Below are 23,715 nucleotides of genomic sequence, written 5' to 3'. Positions count from 1 at the left end.
TGGTCAAGTAGTCTAATCACCCCCTCTAGACACCTCTTCTCGATTCTTTCATTGTTACACTTCAACTACGTAAGTATTGACTAGATTGTAGCATTGCTTGTGCAAATAAACTATCTATAGTGAATAATGCAGCCCAACTTGCAGCTTCAGTCGGTAACTTGTGGTATTATTACTAAAAGTGTTTTGTGCAGGTTTCAACCTTCAGTGTTTATGATGCTAAACTTTAGTTGTAGGACAAAATGCACCTATTTTTGTGATATATGGAATTTGCATGTATTTGGCTGAATAAATATATTATATTACTCTAAACTCTGCATTTCCTTCTTCACTTTCAACAACACTTAATTGTACATTTCAAAGTATTTCGGTCATGGCAAACTAGAATTCATGGTTTAGCAAGACTCATATTCATCACCTCAGTATTGCAATTTAATTTACCTTGCTTATTTGTTATTTTTTGGATGTTTCAGGAAGACACAAATTTGCAAATAGAACACGCGGAAAAACTCCACTGTAATCCACTAATACGAATAAGGCAATGGATCAGGATGGTGTTTCAAGAATTGAAATCAATTAGGACAACATGGATAAACATATCAAACTCTATTCTTCCCCGCACTGTCATTTGGGATTTTGAATTGGCTTCATGCAGTCCGATTCAAAGAATTTTTGTTTGAATGGTATCGTCATCATTATCTAATGGTTAGAGAAAACGGTGCGGCAAGGCACGCATACCCTTCTAGTACTGTCATTAGTTCGCATATTTTAGTTCGCATATAGAAAAAAATGCCAACATTCACAATGGATCCTTTTTAGTAAAGTTTGACCAACCTTTTAGTTCGCATATAAGATTTGACTAAAGTCAAGCCTCGTAAAGTTTGACCAACTTTATAGAAAAAAGTCCCAACATTCACAATCTGAAATCAATACCACTAGATATGTCATGAGTTAAAGTTTCATATTATATAACTTTAGCATGACAGATGTTGACATTTTTTCATATAAATACGGTCAAATTTTGTGAAGTTTGACTTCAGAGAATTTTAATATGCAGAGTAAAAAGTATGAAGTACTAAAACAAGGACGAGTGATGACAGGTGGGGCCAACAGGGTCCACCTACAAATCTCATTACTGTGGCCCACTTGTCGGCGCCTCAACATCCCTAAATTGTTTTTTAGCTGGACCTCCCAGTGGTTTTGCATAGTGGCTCCAGCTAATGAATGCCCTTCTTCTCTTTCCCCTCACGGCAGAGAAGCTGATCGATCAGAAAAGGTGATCAAATCAAGCCAGTCCGCCAAAAAACAGAACAGCTTTCCACGCGAGGTCGAGAAGCCTCTCGAACCTTCCGGATTCCCTCAAACCCTAGCTTAAACCCTAGCATTCTCGCCCGAATTGGCGCGGCGGCCTCTATGGCTGAAGAGGAGAAGGCGGCGACGGCGGAGGGGGACGAGAAGGAGGACGTGAGCGACGCCGACGACTCGCCCCTCCCGGCGTTGAGGCGTCGCGCGGCGGCGAGCGACGACGACGAGGAGGAGGACGAGGGCGGCGGCGGCGGAGGCGAGGGGAGTGGTTCCTCGTCGCCGTCGAGGGTGGTCGGGTCCGATTCCGATTCCGACTCCGACGAGCTGGGCGCGGCCGAGGTGTACGGCGAAGACGAGGGTTCTGAGGAATGCGAGGAGGTTCGCAAGGAGTTCGACGCAGGATCTGGGGGTGGTGGAGAGGCCGAGGAAGTGGCGCCGGATGAGGTGGCTGCGGCGCCGGAGGACGAGGGGAGGTACGAGGAGGAGGAGGCCCAGGCTGAGACTGGAGCCGAACTGAAAGAAGATGACAAGGAGAATAAGGGGTTCGAGCCCGACGCCGTGCCGAGAACAGGTGCCTTCTACATGCACGATGATCGCTTCCAGAACAAGGAAAACCGCGGCCGCGGGCGCCAGAGGTTCGAGCCTTTCCGTCTTTCACTGGTTGCTTCCTCTTCTGTTATTCACCCGAGGCTCTGTAGTATGCCTCTCTGACTGTACAAGCTAGTCTGAACTCTGAAAGCATGTGCATCGCATTTTAGTTGCAGCAAGGATTGTCGATCAAATTTAAGCCCCCCACATGAAAAATGGGTGCCTTGGTAGGAGCACCTACATGCTTAGAGTGAGTCAACTGTTCCACGGTTGGAGATTGTATGATAAGATCGGGCATTCAAAGGAAACATCGTGTAACACTGTCTAGATGGAACTTGTACAAGTGCTGTTTGTTGTAAGAGCTTAAACAGATAAACTGCTACCTAACTGCATTTTGTTACTCACTGTCATTGACTGCTTGGCACAACTTCTAGAGATTGGTAGAGTTTGAAGTTGGCTCCCTTCTCTATAATTTTTTCCATCTGTATTCACTGCAAATTTTAGCCCATAGTGTCTGCCTGATATATCCATGTTATTAATTCAGGGACTTTTTCGGTGGCCAAAAGTTATGGAATTTTAAAGATGATAGCGTATGGCTGCATGATCGGTTTGATGAGATCAATACCCATGGTGTTCAGCATGACAGTGTGTGTATCACGCCTTTCCCCCTATCTGTTATGTGCTAGTATTCTTACTGACTTCGTTGATTTGCTTTGCTTTGTTTAGACAAGGAGGCCAAGAAGTCCATTTAGAGCTTGGGCTGGTGGTAGAACTCATGATGTTAACCATGATCGGTTTGATGAGATCAATACCCATTATGTTCAACATGACAGTGTATGTTTCATGCCTTTCCCCCTATCTATTATGTAGTGTTCTTACTGACTTCGCTGATTTGCTTTGCTTTGTTTAGACAAGGAGGCCAAGAAGTCCTTTTAGAGCATGGGCTGGTGGTAGAACTCATGACGTTAACCACGATCAGTCTGATGAGATCAATACCCGTTATGTTCAACATGACAGTGTGTGTATCACGCCTTTCCCCCTATCTATTATGTAGTGTTCTTACTGACTTAGTTGATTTTCTTTGCTTTGTTTAGATAAGGAGGCCAAGAAGTCCTTTTAGAGCATGGGCTGGTGGTAGAACTCATGACATTAACCATGGTTCTCTAGAAAGAACCAAATCCGCATCCTATTATCATGATTACAGAGCAGACTACAAGTATGGGAGTACCAACAACTACAATAGATTCCCAAAAGAGGCCAACATTTCCTATTACAGCGCCAAGAACTACAGAAGTGTTCCAGGAAAATCCCATTCGTACTATGATGAGCAGAACTTTTATAATGCTCGGACAGAATCTCGAATCTGTTATGTGAATGCTAAAGGTTACAACAATGCACCAAATGTTAACAGAGGGAAACCATCAAGGCCCTACCAACCTACCTGGAAGAATACTTTGCAAACCTCTTCAGTGCAAAACAATAGGTAAAGTGTGAATCCATTCCCCACTTCTTAGAGATTGCTAGCTGAATTTAGCATTAACTATGTTGTTGCCTATCCTTCATAGGACATATTCCAGATCACAGAATGAGGAGGGCTGTTCTGATATAGGTGTGGGAAAGAACTCACATCGAACTTTAAGTTTGCAGAATGAACAAGAGTTTTCGTCGAAGCAAGAACCCCCCTTTGTAGAAAGAAGGAAAGCACGACCTGACATTTTAAGTAAGCTCTTCTCATCCTCCGTTCGAATGGCACATAGTTCTCTGAAACCTCAATCTCGTCCCAGTTTTGGACTGAAGGCGTTTGCTCCTTCTGGTGAGCATGGAAATACTGCTGGTTCTCTTAGTATGGTAAAAGGCATGCCTAACCTTGGTTCTCATTCAACTGTATCAACATCAAATAGCCAATATTCAGAATCCAGGGATCAAGGAAGTGGTTTGAACATTGGTGTCCCCACAAAGAACAAACTTTCTGCTCAGATATTCCATCAAAACATTGCCAGTGCCAGCAAAATTCAGTCTCATCCACAAAATACACTGATAAGTTCAACTGAAGATGCAGAGACCAGTCCCCCTCCTGGGTCAAACAATTCTTTAGCACCGTCTGTTATAATAGTGCAAAATGATAAGGTAGAAGCAGTGAGTGGCTCTTTCCCTTGTGGTGGTGGTCATGCTCTTGATGTTACGGGAGCAAAGGACCTTACTCTTGGCACTCCAGCAGTATTGCCAGGTATGTATTGTCAGTTCCCCTCAAAAATAAAAAAAAGGTATGTATTGTTAGTTGGGATACATGACATATATGAATTTAATTATAAAATCGCAACCAGTAGAGCAGTCCAGCCACCCCGTAAAAAAAGTAGAGCAGCCCAACCATTTAAGGTTTGTTCTGACTTGGCACAGAAACTTTCATGCAGTCATGCACTTCACAAAGTGGGGAAATGGCAACGAGATTTGATTTCAACAGGTTTTAAATATTCTAGCATGAATTTGATAACTCAAATAGTTCCTTCTTTACGATTTGGAGATCCAGAAGTGCGTATGGGCCAAGTTTCAACCGTAGCCTAGCTTCTAGAGAACTTTAGGAAATACTACTCTGTGGTCATTCCAGAATAAGGATTAGGTCTAGGTATCATTTTATTTGCAGAGTTGTAGCCTTGCTGGTTCATACCAATTCTTGGTTGGTGTTATGCTAATATATAGGGATTGACTATTCGTCACCCTGGGCGAGGAATAGTTATTCTTCACCCCCCTCTGTTTCAACATTAATGCACCGTAATTTTACTTTCCGTAAATTTTGTCTTATTTTAGACGTAAAAAGAGAACATAAGAAAACATATATATTGTACCTGTCCTTTTCTTCTGAAATGTGTGCATGCTTGAGGCTCTGGTCCTGCACATTCTCTGCTACCCTAACTTTCAACTCCATTTCCTCGGCAGTTATGAAGTTTGGTGAGCAGCATCCTAGGGGACCTGATATCCCATGCACTGGTATGGCTTTCCCAGGACTTTTGGCTCATCAACCCAGTGACAATTCTGAGCTTAATCAAATTACTTGGTATGTGGGATTCAATTTTCATATAGATCTTTCGGAAGAAGTATTGCTTCATTTTTCTGATTGGTATCTTGATATTGAAGCTGCAAACTCCATTTAGCTAACTTCTTCATGAGTACCACAGATATTTCTGATTAGTTGTGGTGCACTCTGCAGGGTTCAGAAACTTGTTATCTTGTTAGTACTATTATTTGGGCGAAGCTGTTTTTTTTAGAAAATGGAAGCTTCATTACCCCCAGCCTCTGCGCCAGCTAAGGATGAATACAACCGAATTATTACAAATACAATAAAATCGGCAAAAAGAAGAAGAAAAAAAGGACGCCAAGGCATATTGCCAAACGCGATACAAGCCATAGACGAGTCATTTGGGCCAACCTATGTCTCAACTCTCAACAGTCCTACACTACTTGTCCATGCCATGCCATAAATGGATTTTTTTCCTGTAGAAAAATTATCGGACATACAGACAATACTTATCCATGGCGTGCTGAAGGCCTGTCTGTGTTGGGCATGGTATCCACGGATACTGTACGTTCCTGTCATATGCTATCACAGAATAGATGAATATGACAACCATGGGTTCCTAGGAAGAACATCATGGTACTGAACTGGTTGATCACATGGTAGTTACTGGCAAAATTAGTCTGATTCCATTTTGTAGGATCCTCGAATTCGCTGTTAAGATTGGTTGAACATGCTTAATCAGAGCATGTAATATGCTTGAGCTCTTAATCAGTAGCCAGCAATTCTAGTTACATCCATTTTACTATGGTTGGATCGTGTTATCTTATTCTTTGATCTAAACCGGCATTTGATCCCTCTTTGACTTCATTTGCTGAAAATTAGGCTGCAAACATTGTCTGGTGCTACTGGGGTTCTTGGGGCAACACATGATCCTTCTTATATTGGCAGTCATTATCCCCAACTATCAGTATTCCCAAGGTAAAATCCTAACTTCGGTGTCCTTTATGTTGCACGCTTTCAGATATCATGTTCTTACCTTATAGGTGTATGTATATACTTTGCAACAAAGCTAGATGGTATTTGCCTAACTGCAGTTGTAGTTAAATCAGTTGCAGTCAGAGTTTAGCATCTGAACTCTGAAAAATAATCACCTATAACAGTTACAGTTGTATGTATACTCCTGGTCAGTATTTTTTATTGGCACACTTTCTGGTCAGGTTGGTGCTAAAGATTTTGGCTATCTTCAATGTAATCACAATTACAGCATGCAGATTATTAGGACACCATAATCTCAGAGCTAGTTTTTCCTATTTCTTCTTACAATCTGGAGCTCAAATTTTCTGGTTACACTGAATTGAATGGCTGGCCTCGACAATTACAAGGTTCTCAACTAGCCTTTCTCTGTACCGTGTTCCCACTGCGAGTCGGACTTTTGCTTTAGCTGCCTTCCTGGGAGTTCCAGTATAAGTCATAAAATAGTAGAAAACGTTTCTGTGTAGGAAGTCGGTAAAAAAAAATTTCGAAAAGAGGAAGTCAGTATATGGCTTCATGGATATTGGAAATGGGATGTTGGAGGTTTTTGCGTTTCACCACCTGTTCCATTGATTCTTTTATAGGCATCAATGTACAACACACGAATTTGTGTAACTTTATACCTTGTATCTTGGTGTGTGCATTTCTTTTCTTCATTCCAGTTCTTTGCAGATTCGAGGTTTTGTATCCATGTAGAGTGCCTGCCAACGGCCTGACTATTTCAAGCCAGATCGCATGTTTTACTTGGGAAACTTGCATAGACAAACAAGAACTACAGTGCAGTACAAGAAGGATGAATACCCATTGCTTTATGTTAATTTCTTCTTTTTCCCTGCAGACACCATTGTGTTACTGAAGTTCCTGTTTTGTTGAACTCCCCTGAAATACCAGGTGAAAGAAACCACTCAGTCTCATTGCATATTCTGTATTCTTTTAGTCTTAACTGATGTTTAAATGGTAATTATTCTCTAGATCTTACTTTATAAGTACAACTTATATTTTATCTCTTTACCTTTTTGGTGGAGGTTGTAGGTCATGAGCTTGGCCAGCGCAAGAACAAAGTTCTCAGGTAAGCTCGGATCATGGGAATTAAATAAGGTTTCTGCGTCGTGTTAACACCAAGTAATATGTATTGACATCGCTTATAATTTATCAGATACTCAGAGATGAACTTCGCTTCATGAACATGGTAAGTTTGTGACAACCAAAGCTCACAGGACCAGCTTTCAGTCCGTATCAGAAGTAACTACCGCATTCTGCATTGTATTGCTACAGCTGTCAATTATAGCGCACAGTTCAGTACTTTCTAAGTCCAAGCCCTGAGCTCCTTGTTTTTTCCTCCTGAAGCACTTTGTCACTGTAACAAAATACACCAGGTATGCCCACTTTGCGGCTTCCGAGTAGATCTTGGAAAAAGATGCTGCCCTCTTCGTTATTGACAGCACTTAATTGCATTGACTTGTGAATCTAGGTTTTGTTATAGTACTCCCTCCGGTCCTTTTTACTCTGCATATTAGAATTCTCTGAAGTCAAACTTCACAGAGTTTGACCGTATTTATATAAAAAAATATCAACATATGCCATGCTACAGTCATACAATATGAAACTTTAAGTCATGACACATCTATTGATATTGATTTCAGATTGTGAATGTTGGTACTTTTTTCTATAAAGTTGGTCAAACTTTATGAGGCTTGACTTCAGTCAAATCTTATATGCGAACTAAAAAGGACCGGAGGGAGTAACACATAGGCTTTGGACGATGTGTTCACTGTTTCTAGGCAATTGGCACTTTGACTGCCATGGGAGGAAGTTCTCCCCTTTGCTGTTTGTACAACTGTATATTCATATTCTATTTTGGTTTCATTGGAACCACCAACCTATTTGGTTGCAAAATTCTGCCATGAGTTGGCTAGCATCTCATTCTTCTTGAACTGCCTTGGGTTCAGCAATCACTAGGAAACAGAGAGCAACCTTTATATACTCTTAAGATGTATTGTGATTTTTCATTGTTTGTTCAATCATGTGTGTGGCATGTACAAGTCTAAATTAGGTTATACGATTCGTGGGTGTAAATGTGTAATGTTGCTGCTCGATGTAATCTTGGCAGGTTGGACTGTTTAAGTAAGCAAGTCCTTTTGCTATAGTCCCGTCTCCTGTGCACTGCCTGCTCCTTCTGCTGGGTCTGGTATTCCATTATAACTACATGCCAGTATGTTTTTTCTTGTTTGTCATTTTTCCTCATGGACATGCCACTATTGATTGCTTATGACCTTGGCAGATCTCTCAGCATGATGATCCCAAGGTGGCAGTTCCGGTCCGTGAACTCTTGCTCTGCTCTTCTCTCCGTAGTAATTTCCGGTTGATTTGATCGTTTTGTCAGCATGGCCTTGGTTTGATATTTCCTCTAACCAACCGCAAACCATATCGCTTCTCACTATTAGTAGTAGCATGTTGACTCCTAGTTGGTGGTTAGCCATGTCTTCGTACTCTTTTTGACGGAACTCGGTGTAGATTATTTTGTATGCTGCTTATACTTCTGTTCTTATGTGCTGCTAGGACATAGTTAAACCCAGCCTTGTAGTCAGAGAGGAGAGCCATATGATTCCTGTCCGTTGGATGATTTGGATCAGTTGTTCGTGTCTGGTGAACATCTGGTTGCAAGCACGGCCCACATAGATAGATTCCCTCTGCAGAAAACGGGCAAGGCAGAAGGACATGTCCTCTTCATCCTAGTTCAGTAGTTCGGCTCCAAACATGAAAACATGATCGTGGTTAGGACATGGGCCCTGGCTGTGCGCACTTGAGCTTGTGAGTTGGTCACAAGCAGCAGTCTATCTGGCTATCTCTGCCGGGAGTGGTGTTCATTTACATGCCGGCAGGGAATCCGGAACACCCACCAAGCCTAGATCGCAGCTCATCCCTGGTTGCCCGCCCGCCCGCATGACTATCCGAAGCGACAGAACAATGTCTTTTCCCGTGCATACGATGGATGGACACTCTTGACAGAAAGAGCCAACCACACACTATGGTGCTCCTCTGCTTTTTCTGCGGTCTCGTTTCCTCGGGTAAGTTTTGGGCACACGTGGTATGGTTCTCGGCCGTCCGCGAGACACACATCACTCTCACACCATCGGCTCATCATCGCACATCGTTTCGGTTTAACTAAAGCAAACATTTCTGGTGAAACGTCTCTACGTTTCATGTCGCAGTGAGCAGATAGTACCGGGCACCTAGAGTGCTGGCTAGGGTGGCCCAGGCAGGCATGGAGAGTGGCGGAAGGTACTGAAAACTTGTCACAGATCGTGTTGGCTTCATATAATTCGGGCATCGATCCAGAACGAGGCAAGGGGCAAATGGTACACCCCGTCCCTCTCGGGCAAGCGTACGGCCTCACCTGCGCCCCCAGCCCAGCGAGCCAATAATGCCGCGCTGGCCGGGCCCGCCTGCCATGCCTGTCCGTCGGGCCACTGCCTTGCAGATAGATAGATGCGCACACACAGACATTCGCGCGCCGAGCAGGCAGGTAAATCGCGGAGGCCCACCACTAGATTCTCCGCTCACTGGATCAAAGCTGGAGGCGATTAAGATGTTGCGCGTAGCCATCTGCAGATATGACGGATTAATCAATCAATCAATCCATCTCTTGGAGCGCATTATGCTAGCTTTCGGCAAGTAGAAAGGTGACAGCGCCATACAACACGAGATGGTAGCGGCACCGAGAGATTCTTCTCCCTCGAGTTAGTACCGCCGGCAAAAGATGAACGCTTGAATACTTAGTACTAGTACATCCGTTTTCTCATGAACACGCAGAGGAGTGCGTTGATGCAGTCACTTGGAATTAGTCCGCATTTTACCAAACGAGCTGAGCAAGAACGCCGTAGGATTTTTCAAATTTGCATAGATATAGCGGCAATTGGCCAAAAAATTAAAAGGTCGTCGTGGTCTGCAAGGAAGAGATGCACTGTGGCATGCGTCAACGAAGGCGACCAGAGCCTATTCTATACCCTTGAGCGCCCTTGTTTAAAAATGTGGTGTCTCTTGGGCGCAAGGGCAAGGCGGATATGGTTTTATATGGTAATAATCGTCGCGGTCTTGCTTGTGCATGTACGTATATATGCTCACGTTGCAGCGCATATATATTCCCCACCCACCGAAGGGAAAGCTACAAACATACACTATACACACTATACACACTGATCGCCGATGTGCACAAGTGAAAGACACGTATGTGTCAGCCTGTGAACCCTGACGTGTTTATCCTAACTTTTCCCTGTTTTCAGTTGCTTGTACATGCTTTTTGATCTTCCGAAAAGGAGGGCTTTCGGTTACCTGTGTGTACGTGAAAGGCCATCCAGCCTCTCATTGGCACGATGCATGATTGGCTCCTTCTATTCTATGGTTATGCTTTCAGCTCAGTTTGTAGTGTATGTACGTACGCATACATGGGCATCGCGATGTGCGTGTGTTCCAAAACGCATGATTCCACGAGTGGTAGCGCCAATAAGCAAGCACATTGTCACATGGAGGGCTGGCCAGCTTGTCTGTCCCCTTGTCAAACCGGCTCATGACTCTGTCTTGCACCGAAACAAAAGCTATGATTGTATTCAATTTCAACATCGGGAGCTGCTTCAGACTTTTGAGCTAACATATAGCCCACTTTTTTTATACTGCCCGACGCTGCTGCTTATATGCATATATATTCTCATCCCTTTGCCTCATTCCAAGCGCTTGGCTTTGCTTTGGTAGGTCTGCTCGCTCACCAGCTTGTCTCTTCTTCCTCGTCGCCTTAAAAGGGCCTCTGCGCTTTGCAGTGCGCTTTTCACTTCAGAGCCTCACTTCTCAGAGACTTCGGAGAGAAGCCGTGGTGAGATAGAGATAGAGATAGAGATAGAGATAGAGGGAGGAGAGGATGGGGAGGAAGCTAGGGCTGGAGAGGGTGCTGGACTGCTTCTCGCTCTCGGTGTGCGCCAACGCCTGCGTCTGCGTGCACGCGGTGGAGGGCGAGGACGAGGAGAACGAGGGGAAGGCCCTGGTGAGCGCGCAGCTGGACGAGCTGCTCAAGCTCAAGGACTTCGGCGGTGGGGCTAAGACTCTTGCCTTCCATCTGGAGCCAAAGGTAAACAAGAATTAACTAACGCCCGTTCTATCTCTCTATCTAAGACGCCTCTGCACAACATGCTGTGGACACTGCTAATATTCACTATGGATGCAGACAGTGGAGCTGAGGGTGTCCATGCACTGCTACGGATGCGCCAGGAAAGTTCAGAAGCACATCTCCAAGATGGAAGGTACGAGGCGAATAGTAACTGAACCTTTAAATCCCCTTTTCGGGGCAGTGTTGAGATTCTTTTGATAGGGCCTAGCTAGCGCTAAAAGCATACAATCATGCTGGGGTACTTGTTATCGTAAAGTTCCTATCATTTGACTCCAAACAAAAAAGGAATTGCAGAGTTATACAACTGATCTGTCCGTAAGCTTTGCTAATTATTCGCCAGAGGGACAACTTGACAGCTTGTTTTTTTTTCCTTCCTTGATTATCTCACTGCAATTGCTTTCGAACCTGCACAACACACAGCAGATCTCTGCCTCGTGTCTTACTCTAAGTTTATCTTCCCTTTCAACACCACCTGTCAATGTGTTGATAATTCGGACATAGCCAAGTGTGCATTTCTTACTGCTGCTAGTATCATTTGATAAAAAAAAGCAGAGCGTCCATTTCTTATTAGTGGGGCGGGGCATTAGTATATCCAGGATCTCGAAGTAATCAACGACTGTGAAATGTGGCGCGGATCTGTAGACCGGATAATTTTTCAAAGTAGAGTAGCGCCGTAGCCAGCCACCACATGGGCGGGCGGAGCGCAACGTCTCAGAAGCCCAGAAGCATTTGCAGCAGAGATAAGTCGCGGCCTGTCAGACGCAGGAAGAGAAAAATGTATGCCCTGCGGCAGGTTGACCTCTGTGCGCCTCCAGTCATTCATTTCAAAATTTCAATACAACAAGTGAAAGAAAACCCCAAATTTCTACTCTGCTCTGCTCTGCCGCACGCGTTGCCGGGCTAATGGCGAACAGTGAACGCAGCCACGCGGCCATGAGCTCCGGAAAGCTTTTAGGTTAGTAGTACGCCAGTACTGTTGTGGCATGTTACGGAATAAAACACAGGTCACCGACTCGCCGCAGCCGGTGGACTCGCGGGTGGGCGTCGATCCACCTCCGTTCGGCCCTGTGCGCCTGAGTTGGCTCCGGTGTCGTTTCGGCCGCGCGCCGATGCATGCAGCATGGATCGGGCTCCTTCCGTTCGCGCGGCCGCTGCGGCGCTGCGGTACTGCATGATACTGCATGCTTGGGCGCATCTGCACATGTTGCTACTCTGCGCATGTGCAGGGCTGCCTGCCTTTTCTGGAAAAACTTTTGGTGGCACCGCCAGTCGGTGCCTAAGATTTGGTACTACCTCCGTCCCGGTGTATAAGTCATTTGCGTAGTTTTAGGTCGACAATTTAACTATCTAAATATGTATTATATGTGACAAAAAAAATATATTTAGAAACTACATTTGTGTAAAAATCTAGTGATATACTTTTCATGACATATAACACATATTTAATTCCTTAAATCGACGGCCTAGACTACGCGAATGACTTATACACCGAGACGGAAGTAGTACTACTGCTACTGCTGCCGCGCTCATAATTGAGCTGCCACCACCTTCACCGTACGGCTCACTGTCGGAGCATCTGCGTCGATAGATATTATCATATCAGTTCAGTGAAAATATGTTGATTTACGAGTCAGAGTACTGGACGAGCGATCATTTTAACATTTTGCTTCTGTTCTTGTGTGTCCAGGTGTGTCGTCGTTTGAGGTGGATTTGGAGAACAAGAAGGTGGTGGTGACGGGGGACGTGACGCCCTATGAGGTGCTGCAGAGCGTCTCCAAGGTGATGAAGTTTGCGGAGCTGTTGGTGGCCCCCAAGTCCTCGGCTCCGAGTAGATAGACGATGATGATGATAAGCTGATAGGGTGGGTGTGACACATTTCACTGATGATAAAACCAAATATATATGCCATGATTGTCACGCACGGCACGCGTACGTGGCAGCACACGCAAGCATGGCAAGGAAGAAACTATTGGAAGATTGTAACTAGGAGATCAAAGAAAAAGAGGATGGTTTGGGTCTAATTGATTGATCTACTCAAAAGAAAAAAGAAAAACAGCCCATCCATACATGCATCATGCTTTTTTTTGCATGATAACACGTGTCTCATTTATATCATAAAGAACAAAGTACAAGTCACGTAAGAATCGACATGACAAAACTGAGAAGATAGCAAAATATCTCTGAGCTTGACACCAACGCCCATCACCTGTCTTCGGCACCACCACAACAGCCACCGAAAAAAAGAATCACGGATCACCTCCTCACCCGAGCTTGACGTGGCTCCATCGTTAAAATGCAGCTTTGCGGACCTCTAAGGTGGCTCACCAAGAGTGAAGCCTTTGCCGTTGAACCAATCAGACCGGGACAACACTCCGGACACGCAATCGAACTTCAGATCTGGCACCCCACCACGACTAAGACGCCGAAGGAGGAAACCATATCTGCCATCCACGAACCACGAACCCAGCACACGTTTTCGTCTTCCAGATGTCGTCGATGCAGACTACAATCTGCATCCGCTCCTGGACTACCTCCCAAACTCCACATCGACGCTGGAGTAAACGTCGTCGCAACGGTGGAACCCGATGACACAGATCCACCACGAGAATGATGTCGCCGCCACGCCATCCTTGCTAACCTAGACTACATGAGAGTAAAAACCATCCACGTGCACCATGCTTTAGCGGTTCTGTTTTGGACCATTACGTATGTATGGGTGGTGTTTTTTTTAACATCAGTAGGCATCTCTTGTACGTAACGTGTCCCCTTGGATTTGGATTGTATTCCCTCCGTAAACTAATATAACAGCGTTTAGATCACTTAATGCAAGAAGTATAATGCAAGGGCATCCGGATCCGGGGGAAATAAAATGTAGTACGGCTCGCACCCAAGGTTGGACCGTGTGCTGTGCTGGGAGAAAAGAACGTTGCTTGGAGCGAAGCCATGCAGGAAGGCAGGATGTTTTAACGTTGCACGACACAAAAAGAGAGCGGTTGCTAGATCGGTTGGGAGAGTCCCTATTGAACGCCCGTGTGCGTCAAGGAGCTGTGGCTTCGCACAGGGTAATCCAACTTGGCCGGCCCATTTACAGTTTAACGAAAAAAACACAATGTAGAGACAATGTAGTGAATGATACTGTACATCCGTTACTCAAAAAATATACTCCCTCCATTCCTAAATATTTATCTTTTCAGAGATTTTAATAAGTGACTACATACGAAGCAAAATGAGTGAATCTACACTCTAAGATATGTCTATATACATCCGCATGTGGTAGTCCATTTAAAATGTCTAAAAAGACAAATATTTAGGAACAAAGGGAGTACTTAACTAGCGTCATGGTTTTTTTCTGCTTGGTTTTTATTTCCAATAATTTATGAAAATATGAATATATACGTTGAACAAATTCTGAATACACATTGAACATTTGTAATATACATTGAACAATTTTTTAGAAAGTAAGAAATTTTGTAAAAAAAATGCTGAACAAATTCAAATACACAATGAACATTTTGTAGTATATGTTGAACAATTTCTTAATATACCATGAACAAATTTGAAATACTGTCACACCCTAACTAGTCCATGCATTAGAGTGTGCATCATATTTCCTTTTCATCAGACACTTGAAATGGGGAAGGCAGAACCCCCAGCACCCTTTTGAAATCAACTAGGGTTTACTAAAAATAATTTCAATGAACCTGAAATGACCATCTAAAATGTTCACCCTCTTTGTCTTAGGTTAGAACCTCTGGCAAAATTGGTGCACAATTTTTTAGGTCAACAGAAGGTCATTGAATTAAATCATAAGTATTTGAATTTGGGCATTTAAATGCTATAAAATGATTTAAATGCTCAAATAATTCTGGGAGTAAATGTTTCCTGTTGGAAATAATCTAAACAGAGGTCACATTTATTTTCAGGATTTTTGGAAATGTTTTAGTATTTTTAATAAAGCCCAACAGTTGCAGTTAAATAGAAAAACAGAAACAAAAAAAGGAGAAAGAAGCCCACCTGGGCCTTACCTGGCTCGGCCCAGCCGACTGGCCAGCGCCAGTCACCCCCTACCTCGCGCCAGGAGGCAGGGGCGCGTGCTCGCTGCGCGCCGGCCACGCGCTGGCCACCTCCTGCTTCTGCCGACGCCGGAAGACGCCCAGAGGACGCCACGCGACCCCCACATCTCTCTCTCATCCTCTCTCACTCTCCCCCTCGTCTCCCTCATCCTCTCCCGCGATGGCCGAGCGCGTCCCTCGCCGCCGATCGCCGTAGTCACCGCCAGAGACCTCCCCTCGCCCCTCCGACGAGCCCATCAGCTCCGCCTCGACTCCCTCGACCTCCCCACCGAGCCACGCTTCGCCGGAAGCCCTGCAACGCCGCCTTCGCCCTCGTCTTCAACCTCGGGCATCCGAGATCGCCGGCGACCGCACCTCTTCTCCAGCCCGTCCCCGAGCCCGCTAACCCCCTCTCCGACCCCGCTGTGAGCTCCTCTTCCTTTCCCCTCTTCTCTCGTGCTCGCGCTCGTCCCCTAGCTCCATTTTCCACCGCGGTCGAGAGCTTCTCGCCGCCGGCCATGGCGCAGCCGTGGCCACAGCCGTGCAAGCTCACAACGGAGCGCCTCATCGTGCTCAGTGCAGCACCAGGAACCCGTAGCCACCACCAGCTCTTCCTCCCGTGCACCATAGCATCGAAACCGACCTCGCCCAAACTCCGGCCGCCGCCACGAGCTCGATTCCGGCGAGCTCGCTCCACCCCAGCTCCTCACACTTGCTCCATTGGATGCGCGAGAGCCTGGGCTTCGCACAGGTGGTCTCCGTGGTCGATTTGGTCGCTGGAGGGCGTTTTCCGAGCCGCGCCGCCGTCTCGGGCCTCGCCGGCGTCGAGCCGCCGGCGAGTTGACCCAGTTTGACCCCTGGGTGGGCCCAGGTTGACTCCTTTGAGTCAATGACAAGTGGGGTCCCCCTCTGCTAATTATCCAGATTAGTTTCTAACTAAAATTAGTTAGTTTTATTAGTATAGTCACTGACTAGTGGGCCCTGCCCAGCAATTAGGCTAACTAAACATAGTTAGTGCACTGAGAGGCTGACAGAAGGGGCCCACCAGTCAGGTTTGACCTGGGCTGGCGCCTTTGACCCGCTGAGGTCAGCATGACGCAATGCTGACGCAATAATGCATTTTCTGGAATTATTTTTATTCAGGAAATTCCAGAAAATGTTTAAAACTTCTAAAAATCATAGAAAATCAACCATAGCTCCAAATGCAAAGATTTATATATGAAAAATGATAAGAAAAATTCAATCTATCCATCTGTAATGGTTTCATGCATGAAAAAACAAGTTTACCTTGCTGTTTAAGTAGAATAAGGAAATGCACTATTAAGGCCATGTTTAATGAGCTAATATTTGAATGTTTTATTCAAATGAGTTCATCCCTTTCTATTCTAACTTGCATTAGGCCAAGACACATTCGTATTGCTATGTCATAGCATGTATCATATTGTTGCATATCGTCATGTGTTAATTGTGTTCCGATGTGTTCTTCGTGGTAGGTTCTGCCTCCAAGGATATTCACGAGTATCCAACTGAAGGGCAGTATCCCGCTACCACTCCATCAGGCAAGCAACCATTGATCATTCCGATACAAACCCATGTTCTTGCTTCTGCTCTTGTTTACTGCATTAAGACAACGTGATTCAAACTGTTGTGTGCTACGGTAGTTGAACCCTTATCCTCTGCATGACCTGTCATTGTCATAGTAACTAGATGAAACCCACTAGCATGTGTAGGAGTTGATTGAGCCATGTATGTGATTCCTACCTTGCTATGCCTGCTATGCTTAGAGTTGTGTCAGGTCAGGTTCATCTGGGTGATGGGCTAGAGTGAAATGCTTATGTCGGTAATGTGAGGGATGCGTTGAACATGTTTTGGTAAAGGTATCGATGAGAGGCCATGTAGGAGTACATGGTGGGTTGTTTCATTGAACCCGTCCCTAAGAACTGAGATCTGTATGTGTGATTTAAGATTCAGCTACTACCATGCATTGGGATCCTTAACCGACCCTCTCGGCTTCTTAACCACCCTAGTACTCTGTCCAGGAGTTGCAAATAGTTTCTGGTGCTTGTAGGTTATGTGTTGGCGGCCGTGCGTAGTGCTGACCCTAGGGGTGGGCTATGTTGCGGTAGATACACCGTGGCACGGTGTACCGAGTCACCCGTTTGGTGTCTCGGGAACCCTGTTCACATCGTTCGGGGCCGTATGTGGAAACCTCGGCCGGACTCCCTGCGGATGGAACCTGGATAGGCGATAAACCTGGACTAGAGACTTAAGTGTTTAGGTAGGCCGTGGCCGACACCCTCGCTGGGCTTCCGCTTGAAGGTTGCCGAGTACATGTCGTGTAAGCGGCAGTAAGTGGTGAAAGCGTGTATGAAGAAGTACTCCCCTGCAGGGTATAAAACTATTCGAATAGCCGCGTCCGCGGTAAAGGACTACTTGGTTGCCTATACAGTTCATAGACAAGTCAATGGATACTAATAAAAGACTCAAGATAAGCGTGAGTACCGAGGATGGCCCTCTCGTAGGATGACGAGAGAGGATCCCCGGTGGAGTATTGTGATGGTGAGTAGTGGACTCGTGTGCGAAAACTATTTTACTGGTGGAGTTCCGTAGGATAGCTTAGCCAAGAGTCAAAGCTGGCTTGCTGCATTAACCCCACCACCTTCTTGAGGATAAGCATGTATAGTAGGATCTGATGTAAGACTTGCTGAGTACCTTCGTACTCATGTTTGCTTAATTACTGTTTTCAGACGACACCGCCCACTCCGATGGGTTCTACGTAGACCTTGACGTCGACGAGTGACTAGCCACCCAGGTGGTGATCCTGGCCATGGAGGGCCTTATGTAGATAGATAGGCTTCGCGAAGCCTTCCTTCTTTCTAGAGTCTGTACTCAGACTAGTTGCTTCCGCAGGTGCTTGTATGTTTGTATGTCTTGAGTGTCGGGTCATGTGACCCCTATCTGTATGAACATGTTATGTATGGCTCTCTGGAGCCTTTAAATAAAGTACTTGAGTTGTAGAGTTTTGTTGTGATGCCATGTTGTATGTACTCATATCGGGCATATTGTGTGTATGATTGAAATGCTTGGTATGAGCGGGATCCGACAATCTAGTTGTTTATCCTTGGCAGCCTTTCTTATGGGGAAATGTAGTCTAGTGTTCCTCGAGCCATAGTAGTCCGCTACAGCCCGGTTCACCGGAGTCCTGCTAGCCCAGCACTACTATTCAGGACACTTGACTGGCCGGCATGTGTTTCACTTCGTTCCTATGTCTGTCCCTTCGGGGAAATGTCACGCGGTGACTTCCGGAGTCCTGCCTAGCCTGCTACAGCCCGGGTTCCCCGAAGTCCTGTTAGCCTAGTGCTACAACCCGGAATCACTCGCTGATGACCGACATGTTCAATGTGATACATGTATGCCTGTCTCCATAGGTCTGTGCCGCTTTGGGTTCACGACTAGCCATGTCGGCCCGGGTTCTCTGTCATATGGATACTAGCGACACTATCATATACGTGAGCCAAAAGGCGCAAACGGTCCCGGCCATGGTAAGGTGACACCCGTGGGATAACGTGCGTGAGGCCGCAAAGTGATATAAGGTGTTACCGGCTAGATCGATGTGACTTGGAATCGGGGTCCTGACAGCGTTGGTATCAGAGCCGGACTGCCTGTAGGTTCGTTGAGCCAAACTGGTCGATGTCAAGTCTAGAAATGCTTAGTTATATGTAGGGGAATTGATTGTGGGAGGGAACGTAAGGCTCTTTTACTCCTTTACCCTATGCCTCTGATCTGAGTCATTCTCTTCTCATTCAACATGGATTAAGGACTAGGCTCTCTTCTTCTATCAGGTTCACGTGTTACTAATCCGTAGTAGCTTATAGGATTGTTGTTACTAGTCCCAGTTCAGTTTCTACTATTCTTAGTATGTTGCTAATTGGATCAGAACCTTGATATGATGTTGTTGAGTGGTATTGCGAACTGTTGTGGATGTCTCAAATCTTTTTCTGAGCATTTACAACTCTTATGCTGTCCGATTTTCCCTAGAAATTCTGATGTCTTTATATTGTGGTTGTGCTTTCAGATGGCCAACCGTGTTCAAAACCAAGTGGTTCGCCTGAACCGGTACCTCGACGTGCCCGGTCATACTGCTATGTTAGTCCGGGTAATGATCGAGACGGGCTACCGTTGGTATCCCGAATACACCGTCGAAGAGCAGTTCTGCGACTTTAATCAAAGCCAATATCTCTGCACCGTCAGGATATTTCCTTCTTATCCTGGATCTACCGAGCCCCTTCACTGTACCTATGGACTTGGGGTTACTGTTGAGATGGCTGTGCAGGATGCTGCCTATTCCATGATGACCATCTTGCGAGTCCGGACTAGCCTGCTTCGAAACACCGACTTCCGTTACATGCCAGGTTCACTTCCGGGAGCGCAAGGGTATCTTCAGGCTATCTATGCTGACTCCACTCAGGAGGACTCATTAACTCGTACCACTGCCGAGTTGCTCGAAGATAAGGACCGAGAGAATTGGGCCTTGAGGCTGGAGCTTTTCAATACCCGTGCTGATCATTGGGCCACATTGACTCGGTTTGCACCTGCGGTGCAAGCTGGATGTATGGATACAAGGGATCTGTGTCCTATGAGATCAGCCCTGCCAGACATGGTGGATTGGCATGATGTGGGAGGCATCACCCCACCCCGTGGTCCCCGCAGGCCACCGTTTGTTGGTCCAAGACCTCATCCTAGCCTCTATGGTCCACAGGCTCCTCAGGACCGTCTGTTTCCGGATGATCACATTGAACTTCCAGGCTATGGAGGTGACTTCTATGAGAACTACTACGGAGCTGTCTGAGTTAGTAGTGGTACCACTAGTATTGTAGTAGTTGTATCTCCACTGTCCTGCGTGATTTGTGGAATATGACTTTGCGTGTAATCGATTTCGGAGGTGTAGACAAATAATGTATAGGAGCTTGGAATGCCTCCGATGAGATGTAACATTTTTCATCATAGTTGTACTGTAGCCTGGGCTTGTACTAAACTATGTATGATGCGTATGACCGTTGGTATATATATGGCAGTTTTATATTACCATGACATACGGATGAACATCTCTGCATTCCCAGTTATCCATTACATACTGCACTTCCTTGCTAAGTTTGAGCCATCCTTATCTAAACCATTGTCTTGTTTTCTCCTAGGATGGTCAACACCCGCAGCAACCCTGCTGCCTCGGAGCAGGGGGAAGCCAGTGCAGCTAGGGGTGAAAATCTGCCTCACCCGTCTTCTCTGGCCGAAGTGATGCTGGAGGCGGAAAGAAACAAGCGTGAGACTAACCGCCTGCTGGAGCGGATTGAGCAGAACACTGCACGTCACCCACGAAATGACTTGGTGTCAATCAATGACTTCATCAAGCTGTACCCACCAAAGTTTAACCATTCCGTCGAACCCCTCGACGTGGATGACTGGCTTCGCAGCATCACTCACAAGCTACGTTCTGCCAACGTAGCCGAAGCCGACAAGGTTACCTATGCTGCCTATCATCTCGAAGGCCCTGCTAGCTTTTGGTGGAAAACTTCGAAGCTATGCGCCCGGTCGGCCAAATCACTACTTGGGCTGAATTCAGTGAGGCTTTCCGCGAGCATCACATTCCGGAAGGTCTCATGGATCGCAAGAGGGAGGAGTTCTGCAACTTCACCCAGGGAAGACTGACTGTGGATGCTTATAGTCGTGAATTCGGAAATCTGGCATGCTATGCTCCCGAAGAGGTGTCTACTGACGCTAAGAAGCAAGCAAGGTTCCGCAAGGGACTTAGCCCTGAGCTCCGCCGCGATCTTCGTCTGCACAAGTGCACCTCCTTTCAGAAGTTGGTCAACAAAGCCATCAGTGCTGAGACAGGCCAGACTGATTATGACGCTTCACGCAAGCACTCCCGTGATTTTGGCTCTTCATCCGGCTCTGGAACTCAGAAGCGTCGGGTGTGGATTCCAAGCACGGCACTGCCACCCAGGTTCATTCCGAGGCCATCCTTTGAGGCACCACGTCCCAACCAGCAATTTGCACCGCCCAAGCCCTATGGAGGCCCCGCTGCTAATGCTGCTCCACGCCCCAATGTGGTGACATGCTTTAAGTGTGGAGAGCCAGGTCACTATAGCCGAGAGTGTCCCCAGAACAACAACCCCATCCAAACTGGAAAGTCTGTTGGCCGTGGTAAGCCCGCGGGAAAGACATTCTACGCCAAGCCGGTCACCACTGCCCGTGGCCATGTCAACTATGTTTCAGCCGAGGAGGCTCACGAGGATCCCAACGTCGTCCTTGGTACGCTCCTCGTTAACTGCCATCCGACATTTGTTCTTTTCGATACTGGAGCATCTCATTCATTCATATCCGAGAACTATGCTCGACTGCATAACACAACATTCCGTGACATGCCCACTTCCATGGTAATTCAAACTCCGGGTTCCAAATAGCAAACCTCTAGAGTAAGCCATGGGAACAAAATTCTTGTCGATAAACTTGTCTTCCTTGCATCCTTAATAGCTCTCAAGTCCTCGAACATAAACATCATCTTGGGTATGGACTGGATGTCAGTCCATTACGCTAAGATTGATTGTGCCACTAGAACCGTTCAACTTACTCACCCATCGGGCAAGACAGTCAATGTCTTAACTCGAGTGGCCAAGCGCCAGCTTTACTCCTTAAATGCCAACCCCCTTCCAGACCTTGAGGATGTTCCGGTAGTCCGAGACTTTCCGGATGTTTTTCCAGAAGAACTGCCAGGTGTTCCACCTGACAGAGATGTTGAGTTTGTGATAGACCTTGTTCCAGGAACCGTTCCAATTTCTAGAAGACCCTACAAGATGGCACCCTTAGAACTAGCCGAGCTTAAGAACCAACTCGATGAGTCCTTGAAAAAGGGTTTCATCCGTCCTAGTTCCTCTCCTTGGGCTTGTCCCGTCCTCTTCGTCAAGAAGAAGGATGGAACGGATCGAATGGTTGTGGACTACCGCCCTGTCAACCTGGTCACCATCAATGATCTGTATGATCAGCTCGCTGGATCCTTAGTTTTTTCCAAGATGGATTTGAGGTTGGGCTACCATCAAATCAAAATCAGAAACGGGGACATTCCCAAAACGGCCTTTGTTACTCGTTATGGCCAATACGAGTACACCGTCATGTCCTTCGGTTTAACCAATGCCCCGGCAACCTTCTCTCAGTTAATGAACTCGGTTTTCATGGAGTACTTGGATAAATTCGTCGTAGTATATCTCGATGACATACTCATCTACTCCAAGAATGAAGAGGAACATGCCGAACATCTAAGGCTGGTGTTGATGAAACTTCGACATCATCGCCTTTACGCCAAATTCTCCAAGTGTGAATTTTGGTTGCCAGAAGTGACCTATCTAGGCCATGTAATCTCTGGCAAGGGTATTGCTGTCAATCCCGAGCGAGTTCAAGCCGTCCTTGATTGGAATCCACCTGAGACGGTTAAGCAAGTTCAGAGCTTCCTTGGCTTAGCGAGCTATTGCCGCCGCTTCGTCGAGAATTTCTCCAAGGTTGCTAAACCTCTAACTGAACTCCTCAAGAAAGATAAAAAGTTCGAGTGGACTCCATAGTGCGAGTTCAGTTTTCAGGAATTGAAAAGACGCCTGACATCTGCTCCCGTACTGGTACCACCAGATTTCTCCAAGGACTTTATTATCTATTGCGACGCCTCGCGACAAGGACTAGGTTGCATACTCATGCAAGATCGTTAGGTAATTGCCTATGCTTCACGGCAATTACACCCACATGAGGAAAATTATCCCACACATGATCTAGAGCTTGCAGCTGTAGTCCATGCACTTAAAACCTGGCAACATTACCTTCTCGGTAATCGTTGCGAGATCTTCACCGATCACCAAAGTTTGAAGTATATCTTCACCCAACCAGATTTGAATCTCAGGCAAAGACGTTGGGTCGAGTTGATCTCGGATTACGACTTAGCAATAACTTACACCCCGGGCAAAGCCAATGTCATGGCTGATGCACTAAGTCGTAAGTCCTATTGTAACAACCTGATGTTACAACAAAGTCAACCACTTCTCCATGAGGAATTTCGTAAGCTAAATCTTCACATTGTTCCTCGAGGATTCCTATCCACCCTGGTGGCGAAACCTACCCTTATGGATCAAATCATAACCGCCCAGCGGTATGACAAAGGCATATCCCGGATTAGGGAAAACATTGCTAGCGGAGTTGCTAAATGTTTTTCCATGGATAAGCGGGGTGTTGTCTTCTTTGAGAACCGTTTGGTGGTTCCCAAGAAACAACATCTACGCCAGTTGATCCTTAAGGAAGCTCATGAATCCCCTCTCACCATTCATCCCGGTAGTACTAAAATGTATCAAGACCTAGGCCAGAGGTTTTGGTGGACTAGGATGAAGAGAGAAATCGCTCAATACATTGCTAGCTACGACGTCTGTCGTCGTGTTAAAGCAGAGCACCAACGGCCTGCTGGCACCCTTCAACCTTTGGTTATTCCTGAATGGAAATGGGATAAAATTAGTATGGATTTCATCACTGGGTTTCCC

The 23,715-nt window shown here is 46.1% G+C and overlaps 2 protein-coding genes across 12 annotated transcripts; both read left to right on the top strand.

Annotated features, from left to right (window-relative positions):
* The first annotated feature begins 1,233 nt into the window (after positions 1-1,233).
* LOC123062049 (protein MLN51 homolog) lies at positions 1,234-10,795 on the top strand. Of its 11 annotated transcripts, XM_044485370.1 has the most exons (15): positions 1,235-1,937; positions 2,435-2,537; positions 2,617-2,724; positions 2,801-2,908; positions 2,985-3,373; positions 3,456-4,117; positions 4,825-4,942; positions 5,786-5,881; positions 6,774-6,826; positions 6,968-7,004; positions 7,092-7,124; positions 7,211-7,311; positions 8,046-8,123; positions 8,217-8,252; positions 10,685-10,795. In XM_044485370.1, exons 1-11 carry the CDS (start codon positions 1,411-1,413, stop codon positions 7,117-7,119), a joined length of 2,229 nt encoding a protein of 742 aa, XP_044341305.1. In that variant the 5' UTR covers positions 1,235-1,410; the 3' UTR covers positions 7,120-7,124; positions 7,211-7,311; positions 8,046-8,123; positions 8,217-8,252; positions 10,685-10,795. The 11 variants fall into 11 exon arrangements, with proteins under 11 accessions (XP_044341311.1, XP_044341312.1, XP_044341305.1 ...); XM_044485374.1 differs by lacking the exon at positions 7,211-7,311 and having other exon boundaries at positions 10,685-10,778; XM_044485369.1 differs by lacking the exon at positions 10,685-10,795 and having other exon boundaries at positions 8,046-8,118; positions 8,217-8,471.
* On the top strand, positions 10,732-13,188 carry LOC123062051 (protein SODIUM POTASSIUM ROOT DEFECTIVE 2). Its single transcript, XM_044485378.1, has 3 exons — positions 10,732-11,054; positions 11,151-11,226; positions 12,781-13,188. Exons 1-3 carry the CDS (start codon positions 10,848-10,850, stop codon positions 12,927-12,929), a joined length of 432 nt encoding a protein of 143 aa, XP_044341313.1. The 5' UTR covers positions 10,732-10,847; the 3' UTR covers positions 12,930-13,188.
* The last annotated feature ends 10,527 nt before the right edge of the window (positions 13,189-23,715 follow it).

The sequence above is a fragment of the Triticum aestivum genome, chromosome 3A (genome assembly GCF_018294505.1).
Source record: "Triticum aestivum cultivar Chinese Spring chromosome 3A, IWGSC CS RefSeq v2.1, whole genome shotgun sequence".
NCBI lineage: Eukaryota > Viridiplantae > Streptophyta > Magnoliopsida > Poales > Poaceae > Triticum > Triticum aestivum.
Note: the sequence above shows the minus strand (reverse complement) of the source record. Positions and strands in the feature narration are given on the sequence as shown.

Coding starts and splice junctions, on each gene's coding strand:
- LOC123062049 (XM_044485370.1), top strand. CDS start 1,411: ATGGCTGAAGAGGAGAAGGCGGCGACGGCGGAGGGGGACGAGAAGGAG. Junction 1,938..2,434: donor CGCGGCCGCGGGCGCCAGAG/GTTCGAGCCTTT, acceptor TTATTAATTCAG/GGACTTTTTCGGTGGCCAAA. Junction 3,374..3,455: donor TCTTCAGTGCAAAACAATAG/GTAAAGTGTGAA, acceptor TATCCTTCATAG/GACATATTCCAGATCACAGA.
- LOC123062051 (XM_044485378.1), top strand. CDS start 10,848: ATGGGGAGGAAGCTAGGGCTGGAGAGGGTGCTGGACTGCTTCTCGCTC. Junction 11,055..11,150: donor CCTTCCATCTGGAGCCAAAG/GTAAACAAGAAT, acceptor CTATGGATGCAG/ACAGTGGAGCTGAGGGTGTC. Junction 11,227..12,780: donor GCACATCTCCAAGATGGAAG/GTACGAGGCGAA, acceptor TTGTGTGTCCAG/GTGTGTCGTCGTTTGAGGTG.